We start from the raw sequence: 13407 nt of genomic DNA on the forward strand, positions 1-13407 counted from the left end.
TCACAAGAACTTGTGACGTCTTTAAACGTTGTTCATTTTGATGAATTTTTTCATCATTTTCGAGAAACTTTGCCGTACAATTTAACGCTCTAACTTTTTCACTTTCCTGTAGCACTGAACTTCCTCGTTTCTGACAAACTCGCCTACTCCAACTGACACTACTTTAAAATATAATTGTTTATCTCGACAGCAGGAACTGTTTTTGTAGCATACATTTCAAAGGATTATATTGATTTGATTTTGTAAAACGCAATGTTAAAAGACACATAAAATACTATATCATAATACATGGATTCCCAATAATAAAAGTTTCAGGAGAAGTGCAAAAGACACATAAAGCAACAAGCGGTAAAAAAAAGCCTGGCGATGTTCAAATAAGACTAAAAGGTAAAATTGTTTCCAACAGAAACCCACCGATGGCACTCGATGTTCTTTTATCACATGTTGCAATTATAGCCATATTACACTACTTTTGTTTTCGACGCTTTCGTGGTTCATTGCATCATATTGTTTGATCTCCATTCAGCTTTTATTCGCTAATTTCAAATGTACTTTTAAGCTGGATATGGTATTTTTATAGTAGATGCTTAAGCTAGGTACACTTTGTATTTTAATGAAGGGGAAGGTAGGATAAAATGATACACCGGGTAACTTGATGCATCGTGGCATAATAGTGTAAAATGACATATCACTTTCGTATTTGTTTTTTTTATTGTACAACACAAAATATGTATGTTATAATATATGTTTCATGTTTAAAAATATAATCAATTGTATTTTTTTTTTCTTATAATCCCTTGTGTTTTTTAATTTACTGCACGGTATTAAATTATTTTTCTTAATAAATAAACATTTGCGTTCTTATGATTTACCCAAATATTTAAATTTTGTATCAATGTTTAACGAGTTGTAAATAACTCACTGTAAGGCCCTTTTCACTCATGCCACGCTAATCCACCCGGCCCAGTAATTTTCCGGGTACATCCTACAAACTCAAACTCAAAATATTGTTGATAAAACTATGATGTGAAAATATTTTTCCATGGCACAAAAGCTAAAATATTTTTTAATTAAGTGTTATTTTTTCGATTTAATTATTTTTCTGATGCAAAGATATTCTGAACTCAAAAGAAAGGGTACTTTTTTTCTTTGTTTATAGTTTTATTATAATATACATAGTAATGCGTAGAAAAATTTACACGTCTTAGGCTGTCATCACAACATTACATCATCTTTTATGTGCATTAGGAACATTATGTGCTATTAATTTATATGGATTGGTACCAGCTTTATTATATCGATGCAAACACAGCATTTTTATAGCACCTATTGTATAATATAAATAGTAAGTTTTAATTCACATAATTCACAAAAATTGTAGCGTTGGGATTATTTTATAAATCTACTTTATTTATGTAAATCTGTATGTTATAAGGATTACTGGTTAAGTCGACCTAGATCCTTTAAGACGTTGTAGTTTTAATAATTCCTGACTGATTTGACTACGAAACACCGTACCCAAAACTTCACCGTTTTCAAGATATTGCATATTGAAGTTTTTTTTTTATCGGATTTTTGTCTATTGGCCTAACTTTTGGGTTTTTTGCCTCTAATTTATTTGTTTTTGCGATTTTTGTGTTGAAGATTTGTTGCTTTATTATTCTTAACACTAATTGCCCAGAAATAATAGGCGGAGCAAGTAACTCAACTAAATACTGTTATCTTTACTACTACATGGAAACCTTTCATTAAAGTTTTTTCCAAGAATTCAGATAACACCCTGGCTTGTTATGCTTTGTTGGACTAAACATCTGCATTATAACTGTTTTAGACTGTTTTTTAATATGTCGGAAAGAAAAAAATATTTTGCACGAATTTATTTCAATTTATAACTATCAGTCGTCTACTACGAACTACGACCAAGTCGGTACAGTAAACTGCAGTTTTATATTGAGAAAAATAAAGCAACATATTTTCTATAGAAATCGCAAACTCAAATAAATTAGAGGCGAAAAACCCAAAAAACTAGGCCAATAGACAAAAGTCCAATTTAAAAAAAAACTTCAATATGCAATATCTTGAAAACGGTTAAGTTTGGGTGCGGTGTTTCATAGTCAAATCAGTCAGGAATGGTGGAAACTACAACGTCTTAAAGGATCAAGGTCGACTTAAACAGTAACCTTGTATAATAAATTTTATAAAAATATAAAAATAAAAATATAATAAAAACGTATAAATATTTTATTCATTTTATGTTTGAAGGGCACGTGAAAATGACGGGTTTCGATTTTTGGAATATTAATGCCATTTGTTTCTCCTAAATGCGTGCTATGAAATGATATTTTCAGAACTAATAGCATTGGGCTACTTGCCAAATAAATTGTAGAAATAAATATAATAACAGTTAAACGGGCTTATTGTACCAAAAATGGCACAAAAACAGACTTATCGCATCAAATCTTTAAAATTAACTTTTTTTTTCTCTCTTGTAAAAATGATTATTTGCCGGTAAGCCTTCGTATCTTTCACTTGTTATGGTAATACATACTTGTATACGCATAAATGTTTGTCGAATATGTGTATCGAATATACCATATGTGAATTTGTGATTTAGTTAATTATTCGTCTCAACTTAACAGAAGATTTTGTCCCATAGAATTGGGATTTATGTCTCAGAAAATGTAAATTAAACTATGCGAATAAATAACAATTAAAAGTGACCATTTTCACATTTAAGTAATTTAAAACCAGCTAAAAAAAATCGTTTAACCAAAAACAAAAAAGATTATCTCATGAAAAGTTCATTTCTTTTCATTTTAAAAATCCAATTGCCGGACATCATCATCATTCCTTTACAATTTGATAAGTACAAAAGTATACCATTTAATAATTAGGTTATTGAAAGCCCCCACCCACTTACCCGGATCTGTTTTAAAGGTCTTGTGGCCTCTTTTCAGATCCTCACCTTGTAAAAACAATTTTTTTTTGCTTTAATGAACGGTAGATTGTTTTTTTTTAAAATAATCTTCGTTTACAAAAGATTCGCGTATTTTTTTTTGTATTTACATTTACTGCTTTCAATGCCCCTATTGCCGCCAGAGCAACCTAAGTATATATTTATTGTGTTTTAATATGGAACTCACACGAGAGGTAGTATCATACATTGTCAATATAGTGCAGGCAATTGGTAAAATAAACCAAAGTAGGGAACAAAATGCCGAACACTCCTCTAGTGGAACGGAAGGCCTGTTGACTGCTGACTGCTGCCAACAGGCCGGCTTCTCCTGAAGAGTTTTAAGTGGTTTTCTCTCCGCATGAGCAAATGCTGAGAAGTTCCTGATTGCCCCACTCTAGAACAGTCTTTTTTTTTCTTTGAAAAATCCTCTTTTGAAATATAAACCTTGTATATTCTTCTTCGCAGTCTTAATCCTGGGGATTGGTTTGCAGCAAAGTCCTGCATCTCGTCCTCCATGGGTCTCTATTTTCTGCAGCCCTCTTCAGCTCGACATATGAGGCGCAGTTTAAATCTTCGCACCCTTGCTCCAAATATTCCCGTCTGGGGCGCCCTCTATAGTTTGTCCCTCTATGATGTCGTGCAGGAGACCCTCGTGGCGCATAATGTGGCCGATCCATCGGGCTCGCCTCTCTGAGATGGTTTTGATTAGGTGCCTACCTTCTTCGATTATGTTGAGAACCTCGTCATTCGTGATGTGGTCTCTCCAGCAAATTGCTAATATTTTTCTGTAGCACCACATCTCGAAAGCCTCTAGTCTTCTTTTATCTCTTTTCGTAAGGCACCATGTCTCACAACCGTACATCAATATACTCTATACATATGTCTTGGCAACTTGCTTGCAGAGTTTTAGATTGATATTATTTGACTCAAATACTCTAATATCTTTGATTTTTTGTTAAACGCAATACTTGCTTGCTGTGTGGGGCAGTCGACTTCTCTTTTTGTTCTCCCATCCCAGGTGATCCTGCTTCTAAGGTACACAAACTCTTTTGCGTTTTTCAGAGTTGCTCCTGATATTATTATATTCATTCGTTGCTCATTACGGACCGCAGTCATTACTCTGGTTTTTTTCCTGTTTATTTTTATATTATATTTGTTATTTAATACATTATCCATGGATGTCAGAGCCTCAGTGAGTTCTTCTTCACATTTAGAAATCAGGGTGATGTCCTCGGCAAACCTTATCATGTCTATTTTTTCTCCATGTATTTTAACGTGTATTTTTAATTTGTATATTATAAGCAAGGTAAAAAATAATGCAACTCCCATATACTGGTGGCCTCCGTGGTGTAGTGGTCAAGACGCTTGACTCGCGCACGGAAGGTTCCGGGTTCGATTCCCGGTGAGAACACAAAAATTAAAATGTGATTTTTCTCAAGCCTGGTTATTTTGTAATGTAATTCACCACTGTAATTGGGCCTCCTGGCCTGTTGTGGTGCAAAAAAATGAAATAAAAAAAATAAAAAAAATTTAATATATATTTTTTTTAAACCTAAGTATGTACAGTCAATTTTTCACAATTCTGACGGCGATGGGGTATGTTAGTTCATTAGTTTATTAGTAAATCGGAAGAAACAAGTCCGATCGGTAGAATTAGAACCATTACCACCCCTCCACTGGCCAAATAATTCAAACCTATTAAGCCCAAAATAAGACAATCATTGTTCAGAAATTCGCTTTATTCCTAGCACCACCCTATTCAAAACGAAAACCTAGCATCGATCTATTCACAATCTAGCATGCTAGTCAAGACCTATCAACCAATCTATCAACCGACCTATCAACCAACCTAACAACCAACCTAATTAACCACACGCAATATAAAAACCCAATCCTATCTAGGACAGCATCCCCAATAACCCACCACGGCGGCGAAGGAGCAGCCCAGCCCAACCCCCGACTGATACACGCCTCCCAGCTCTACTCGTTAGTGTATTACTAGATAAACCCTCTTCCTTTTTACGGAAATAGACAACACATGACTTGAGTTCGGTTCTGCATTGCCGCCATGAAGATCATCCTATTCAAAATCCCGTTAGAGCCAACATTTTTTTTTTAAATGCGCATTTAGATTCATGTAAGGGCATTCCACTTTTCTACCCATACGCTAGCAAATTTAGCAAGTTTTCTCAAATACTTGGGTTAGTTTTAAATATATGTATTTTTTCAAACCTGTAAAAAAACCCATGATATAACTTTTTCAATATCGAATATAATAGCGCATTTTTCGCACATTCGAATGAACGTCATGCGCTATCATCATATTATAAAGCTTATCGCTACAATTCTAAATAATCTTCATAAATCATTTGAAAAAATCATTAGTAAATAGTTCATTTATCGGTTCTATAAATGACATTGATTTGCAATCGCTTTACAACTATATCTATGATTTTACCTGATTCAATTTATTTAGTTCATTTTATCGGGAGAATAATTTCAGTCTGCCCGATTTTATTCAATAGTGACAAATTAACTCGCCAAGTCCGATGGTTAAAAAATAACGCGGGTGGCGAAGTGAGGCAAAACAGACCTAATTCAAAAATACGCTTCTAAGGCCTGTTTTACGGTGTTTTTTTTTTTTTTTTAATTAAAAAATGTACTTTGAAGCAATGAGATGACATTTCATAACTTTTTTTGTGAGATTTCTCAAAACTCAAAAAGCGACGGCCTACGGGCGTTATAAAATTCACGGTGTCAATAATCACCTATCAAAAAAAAAAATAATAATAAAAAATATTTCTCTTTAACATTTTTTTTACATCATTATATATTTTTATACATAAACATATACTATTTACTTAAATATTAATTTTCAATAATAATACATATAGATATATTTTTTCAATGTTATTCAAAATTACTTCTTAGTTATTTTTTTAACTGGCTCAAAGTATTTCTAATACCAAATTATCTTTTTTTATCCATAATTCTACAACTGGTAATATTTTATTATTTTATATAGTTTATATTTCTTAGACTTTCTAAATTAATAATATTGTTTTGAATGCTCTGTATTACTTATAATTATGCTTACATGTATGTATATTTAATTGTATTTGTAACTAAAATGTAAAAGGCACTAAGTGCCGTTTATTTCAATAAAAATAAAAATAAAATAATATTTTTATTCGTGTTTTTTTTTAAGAAACCTCTGATAAATCTGGTCCAACAATTTTCATTCATACCTCGAATTGAAGCTATGTTTTTTTTTAAATCAGACCGGACGAAAACCACGTATAAAGTTTATTCTTCGCGTAATCAAATATTTTCATTTTCATAGGGTCTGAGAATCCCATTTCCGGTGGGTATGAGTTAAACGATTTGTAAACTCGACGCCTGTTTGATTGTAGGTCAGATGATTTATATGGATAATTGGCGAATGATGATGTACCTGGGAACTCCTGTAATGCCAGACCTCACATCCCTCATTACAACTGGATTGTACATCAATGACTTGTCAATGCACGACTTTAGCAGGTAATTAATAAATGTAACCCGTATTGTTTAAACAAGATTATAATTTATTTATTTAATCATATTTGTTTCCTTTATGATTAATAATAAAAATAATGTGACATCACTGGGGTAACCCGTGCCGAAGACACTTAACAATATATATTTTTGATATATATTTTTGAAGACTAAATAAACAGTGATAATTAACAAAATGTTCAGACAGTTTTAAACACTACGTATGTATGTTTATAATTAATGTGTGTACATCCATATTATTTAAATTACAAAACGCACAATGAAAATAACAAAAACATAACATAAGCTATACATTTGTGGAGTAGTTGATTCAATATTGGTTTGGGCGAATGAGACAATCCATTTTACTTCTACCTAGCTCCACTATCCATTTTTTATGGCCTTTTTAACATTTTCTCGTTACTAATTGTTTTAATAGATAGTGGAAGTAGGTTTTATAACCTATAAATATCTATATATTAATTAAATCATTCTCAAAATCCATTTATCCGAAAGTGGTATTAGTTTGTACTTGTTGAAGTTGGCTTTGTGTTGAGGATCTAGTGATTATATTATTTGTATGTGATGTATTGTAGGGGTTATGTCTTTCATTTGAGTAAGAATAGTTTTTGAATCTGTAAGTGAGTTTAGCGTATAATTACTTTGGTGTCATAAGTTGTGATTTGTGGAATATTTCTTCAGTAGATATCTGTATCGGGACTCTGAGTTTTATTTTAACTATGCACTTTTGTGTAAAAAATACACTATTTAAAACTGTGTCACTCGCACCACCCCATCTGATTATACCGCACTCCCAAAATTGATTGGCACAATGCAAAATAAATCATGGAAAATTCCTTTACATTAATTATATTTTAAATTGTTTTTAATAAAAACGTTAGTCTTTTAAGTTTCATTATAAAATTTTCAGTCTGCTGTAACTTGCGAATACAAAAATATAACATCATCATCATCATCATCGTCATTAGCCGTCTCTTGTGCAATGTTGAACATAGGCCTCCCCCTTTAGTCTCCATATTTCCCTATCCTGAGCCAACCGCATCCAACCACTTCCTGCAACTCGTCTTATGTCATCAGACCACCTTGTCTGAGGCCTGCCGACAGTTCTTCTACTCGTTCTGGGTCGCCATTCCAGAACTTTTTTGGTCCATCTAGAGTCTATGATTCTGGCTATATGACCAGCCCAGCTCCATTTCTGGTTGGCAGCCCTATGGACCACATCGATAATCTTTGTTCTCGCCCTAATCCATGTATTGGTTTTTCTATCTCTCAACGAAATACCCAGCATTCTCCTTTCCATGGCTCTCTGTGTCACTGATAATTTGTGTAATTTTTTTTTCGTGTACACAAAAGTTTCTCAGCCGTATGTCAGTACAGGGAGAACACAAGCATAAAAAAGTTTCTTCTTTAAATAATGTAAATACTCTGGAGATTTTAGGATATATGAGAGCTTACCAAAGGCGGCCCATGCTAAACCTCTCCTTCTTTCTATTTCGACCTCTTGATTATCTTTCCCGAGCTTTATTTCGTGTACTAGGTATATATAACTATCAACCTTTTCAATGATTTGTCCATTTACTAAGATGTAACATGATTGGTTTGCATCACTCATTACTTTAGTTTTTGAAGCATTCATTTTCAAGCCTATTCAAAATATAACATAGAAGTACAATATTCAAAGTAACATACCTTTTACTCTCCCATCCCGGTAATGTGTAGCTAGTACGCATTGCATATAATAACTTTAATATCTCCATAAATAAAATAAATAATGGGTTGCTATTTTCGATATTCTTTTGTTATACATGTACGTATCGGTAAAAAGATTTTTTTATTGAATTATTAATGCTTATGGATGTATAAAAAGCGTTTTATCAAAAATCGGAGATTTCACCGATACAATAGAAACTTTACTAATGTTGCGTTCGTAGTAAAAGAGTAATCCTAATATATAATTGACTCGCACACTCTTTACGTCTCACTCTCGATAACACGGGAATATTTAGAAGCGAGAGAGACAATTTTTATGCGTCACACGCGCAAACAGCAAAATTTCTTCTACTTCTCCCAGACGTCCGTTAGCTGCGTTAGTAGCTGTCCGGCTTTCGTTTTGCGCGCACTGAGAGCATGATTTAAAGTTTTTTTTTTCATGTTTTTAGCAATTAGATTAAAAATATCTTCACTTTTGACTTCAACTATAAATAATTGAAGCAATTGCCGATGAATATTACACATTTACCATTTAAAATCTCTCATTTTTTGCATGTGTAGTGACTACACAACGCCGTAACGCGCGGAAGTTTTTAGGACAGTAAGGGAAGGGTTAAAAGTACTACTGGAAAGAAACTTGATTTAATTATCTATTTTTTATCGAAATCGAGAATTGCGGCGTCCCGCTCAAATGAACTGTCAGTAGTCAGTGGGAGGGTATTGCCCAGATATTGTATTGCCTATTACGCTCAGAAGCTCAGTGCTGCCAATGGTTATTGGCCCGTTCATAATCCGACCGTTTCACTGCGGAACTCCCCTACATTCAAAACGAAATACTGTATGTTCAACAACTTACTCAGAAAACTCCAAGAAATTAAATTAGGAACAATTGAACGTAGTTATGCAGAAAGCAGCCAGTCCACAATTTTGAAAAAATGGATATTGGTGTTATCGGGTGAAGTGATGTCAATTCTATGTTCTGCTAAAAACAGCCAGACCGCTTTTATATAAAAAAAATGTAAAAATCACCTTCTGAAAATTGCGTCTATCACAAAAACGGCATTTCTCAATTTGCAGAAAACACCCACAACACTAGAAGAATCTTACTGTACTTAAAAAATAGTAAAACTGGTCAAATACATAATAGATTCTTGTTTGTAATATTTTAAAAAATAAAATGTATTCATTGTTTATCATTTGTCAAAGTCAAAAACATTCCAACTGTTGTGTAGATTGAATTTTTCCCTCTTTTCATAAAAGTGTAGTTTGAACAACCTAATTCCCCCCCCCCCCCCCACACCGCTCGTATATACATCGTTGGTACTAATTATGTTTATGAGCTAGCAACGCTTTATCACCCCCTTGAGAGCGTTCAGAATCACACTGTGGGTTCCGAACCCGGGACCTCGAATATGATAGACAAGCTTACTAACCAAACACCACAACGCGAGCTTATCTCTATTCAATTGTTTTTTCGGGATTTGAAACTAAATTTTCCCATTTTTAAGTTATTGGTACGTTATTAGCAACAAATTGAAAATGGCACCAAAATAAGCATAATATACACGGTGTCTCAAGGACAGACCGCGAAATTTCAGAGAAACTTTCTTCGTGGTAAACTATAAAAAAAATCAGTACAATTTTTTTTTCGAAAATTCATTTTTTAATTAAAAAAACAATTATTTAAATTTGATAATGGAGGCAATCCGTATTGTCAGGGATTAGCATCTCTTCGGTCAACCTCTATCCAGTCCCTAGTCCGCATTCAGTGCGTATCGCTTCGTTAGTCAAAAACGTTTTTAATCTCAATTTTTTAAATGTGATTTTCCAAAAAAAATATTTGGTTTTTTGAAAAGGGTGTCATAAAAAATATTTTTCTGAAGCTTAGTGGTATGGCCCTGGAAAACCGTGTATGTGTAAAACCTAACGCAAGTATGTGTTCAAATACAAAACATATAGTTAACTTCTGAATAGGCATCAATACTTCAGTATATTAGAAATGCATTTATCTGGAAATTTATTTAAGGGATCTGATGCTAGCGGGAACACAACAATCGGTGGAACTAAAACTGGCCCTTGATCAAGAGCAGCAGAAGAGTAAGAAGCTGGAGGAGTCCATGAGGAAACTGGACGAGGAGATGAGAAGGACTGATGAACTGTTGTATCAGATGATACCCAAACAAGTGGCCGACAGGCTCAGGACTGGGGAGAACCCTATAGATACTTGCGAGGTAAGAGATTGATAAATCTATCACAGCATGGGCAAACTCTTTGTTCCAGTAACGAGTGAACCCTTTCAATACCCATTCACCGCTCTGATTTTTCGGCTCCTCTTTCACAGTAGTAGCTGCTCGATTATGGAATAATCTTCCCACTTATGTCAGAGAAGCCCCTTTTTCATTTACATTCAAATCACGTGTGAAATATCACTTCGTGAATATTTCAGTTTGTCCTTTCTCCTCCGTGCTAGATAATCAGTATTTTGGATGTTTTGATTATTTGTTGTTTACATACAAGAAATGAATGATTCACCTTCTGCACAGTCCTTAAGACGACAGTAGGTCAAGCGACAATGGGCGTTGGTTTCCGGGTTAGTCCCAAAGTAATTACTGCAGTGAGTTGTATGATGGCATTTTGAGAAGCTTTGCATTCCGACAAAAAAATATTTATAAATTTATACATATAAAAGATGAAAATCTCCGCAATAAAGAAATCCTTTATAATTTACATTAAAATCATGTCTCTTTAGTAAATAAACATTTTAATTTTATTTTTCAGATGTTTGACAGTGTGTCTATACTGTTCTCAGATGTAGTGACATTTACAGAAATCTGCAGCAGAATAACCCCTATGGAGGTTGTGTCTATGTTAAATGCTATGTATTCTATTTTTGATACGCTGACGGAGAGAAATAAGGTTTATAAGGTTGGTGACAATTTACATTATTTTTTATTTTGACAAAATTTATTTGAGCAAGCATCGGCCAAAACACAGTGTCGAAAATCAAATATTTTTTACACACTTAAAACATGTAATGAAACTGATCTTTTATTAAATTGAATACATCGATTATTTTACTTTTAAGCACTGGCCTGACATAACGTAGATTTTATTTCTAGCAAGTCGAGACGTGAAAAAAAATAAAAATGCGAAAAAAAAATGAAACGGATTTGGCCGGATACCAGATATTAAACGTTACCCTAAGCCGGATAGCCGGATAGCCGGATAGCCGGATAGCCGGATAGCCGGATATCCTAAAATAATATACAGTTTTTATAAGATTACATATCTAGTTTTTATTTTTAAACTCCATTATGTATCGACTATGTTCAGGTAAAAGGTGAAATTTTACAGGATCACCAAAAAACAGTAAAAACACAGATAATCGTATTTCTCTCATAGCTAAAAACAAAACTTTTAATGGGTATAAAAAAAAAGGATTAAATAGTTTCAATTATATTTTTAAATCGGCCTCATGATGTGATGGTCAGCGCATTTGTCTACCATGCAAGAGGTCTCGGGTTCGATTCCCGAAATGGTTGATTTGAAATATTTTTTAAAGGGTGTTTTTACACTAGAATATTTCATAGTCCCTAGACTGGCACCTGATGCGTAAGACTAATCATCTTAACTTCGTGTAACAAAAATGATCAAGATACGCTGCGATTGGTGTTCCAATACAGTGCTCTATGCACCATCAGGTGCGGAAAGGGAATGATGATGATGATGATATTTTTGATGATCACTTATCGATCAATGAGTTGTAAAACAATATGGTTTTAATGTTTATCAATTAAATAATTACAATGGTTCTGGGTAGTTTCAGCCCTTGTCCCTTTTTTTCACACAAACATATTTTTAATAAATAAAATAAAAATAGATTGTCTCATTCGCCCAAACCAATATTGAATCAACTACTCCAAAAATGTATGGCTTGTGTTATGTTTTTTGTTCTTTCATTGTGCGTTTTGTAATATAAATAATATAGATGTTCATAAATTTATTAAAAACATACATACGTAGTGTTTAAAACTGTCTAAACACTTTGTAAATTATCTCTGTTTATTCTCAAATGTAAAAATATTTAAAAACAAAAGTAAATTGTTAAATGTTCTCGGCACGGGTACCCAGTGAGGTCACATTATTTCTTTATTTTTTTAAATAAAATGGCGTTGCATAATTAATTATTATTCATTAAAGTTTATAGTGGAAAAAAAAAAAAAAAAATAACAATAAATAAAACTAATTTCTTAATACCACACCGTCAGACCAATCTAATATGTCGGTCACTATGAAACCCTATCACTAATTTTAAAAATCCTTAATTAAATGTGGACAAACTTCAATCTTATTTTATTAAAAAACATTGTGTATTTTTACAATGCTTTTTTCGTTTCACAAGATGAGCTAAGGTTTAATTTTATTTCCAGGTAGAAACAATAGGTGATGCTTATATGGTAGTTAGTGGAGCTCCTGAAAAGGAAGTAAATCATGCTGAAATGGTATGTGACATGGCTTTGGACATGGTAGAAGCCATTACAGACCTCAAGGATCCTTCAACAGGTATTTACTTTTAATCACTGATTATAAATTAATATGTTAATAAAGCAAAGTAAATAAGTCAAGAGTAGGAATTATCGGCGTACGTGCATGAAAATATGTATTAATGTAGAGGAAGAGAGGTCTGCCTGTAGTTGGCGCCGGCGTTGGATTCCCCGGTTCGGCCGACACCAGACGATAGTTGTAGGCGCCGCGATTCTAATAGCAGACACCCTTTTACACGTTGTTTTATTCTATTACCGTGTACGCGAACAGCTTATTGTGTGTGCGCAATTGTTTCCGAGCTATTTTCTGTTTTGTTTTTAAGAAAAATAAAAAGGTATGAGTATATTTTTTATTTTATTATTATTAAAATTAAAAGAATATTCAAATATTTGTAGTTTATGCTATGATTCTGCATGAAAGGAAGCATCAATTAAAGCAAATAAAATTGTATACTTTTTGGAAAAAAGTGTGCAAATTTAATTTACTACCGACGAACTGGTGAGTTAGTATTTATTATTAAAAAAATATTTTTTAAATCGAGAAATTATTATTTATTTGAAAACGAATTTAAAATGTATTTATTAAGTACTTTTAAATTTATTTGGAATATATATATGAAATGTATTAAATAAACATCTTAG

The 13407-nt window shown here is 33.0% G+C and overlaps 1 protein-coding gene and 1 long non-coding RNA gene across 2 annotated transcripts in view; one reads left to right on the top strand and one right to left on the bottom strand.

Annotated features, from left to right (window-relative positions):
- Positions 1-13407, bottom strand: part of LOC148279552 (uncharacterized) — a 176889-nt gene that overhangs the window by 64277 nt on the left and 99205 nt on the right. The window lies entirely within an intron of this gene.
- Gyc88E (Guanylyl cyclase at 88E) overlaps positions 1-13407 on the top strand; it is a 38940-nt gene that overhangs the window by 11000 nt on the left and 14533 nt on the right. The window contains exons 6-9 of the mRNA XM_088229745.1: positions 6370-6496; positions 10248-10452; positions 11000-11146; positions 12652-12784. Coding sequence (XP_088085871.1) covers positions 6370-6496; positions 10248-10452; positions 11000-11146; positions 12652-12784 — 612 coding nt within the window. The remainder of the gene's footprint in view (positions 1-6369; positions 6497-10247; positions 10453-10999; positions 11147-12651; positions 12785-13407) is intronic.

This window comes from Micrasema longulum, unplaced genomic scaffold (assembly GCF_059751315.1).
Source record: "Micrasema longulum isolate JH-2025_06_02 unplaced genomic scaffold, ASM5975131v1 h1tg000702l, whole genome shotgun sequence".
Taxonomy (NCBI): Eukaryota; Metazoa; Arthropoda; class Insecta; order Trichoptera; family Brachycentridae; genus Micrasema; species Micrasema longulum.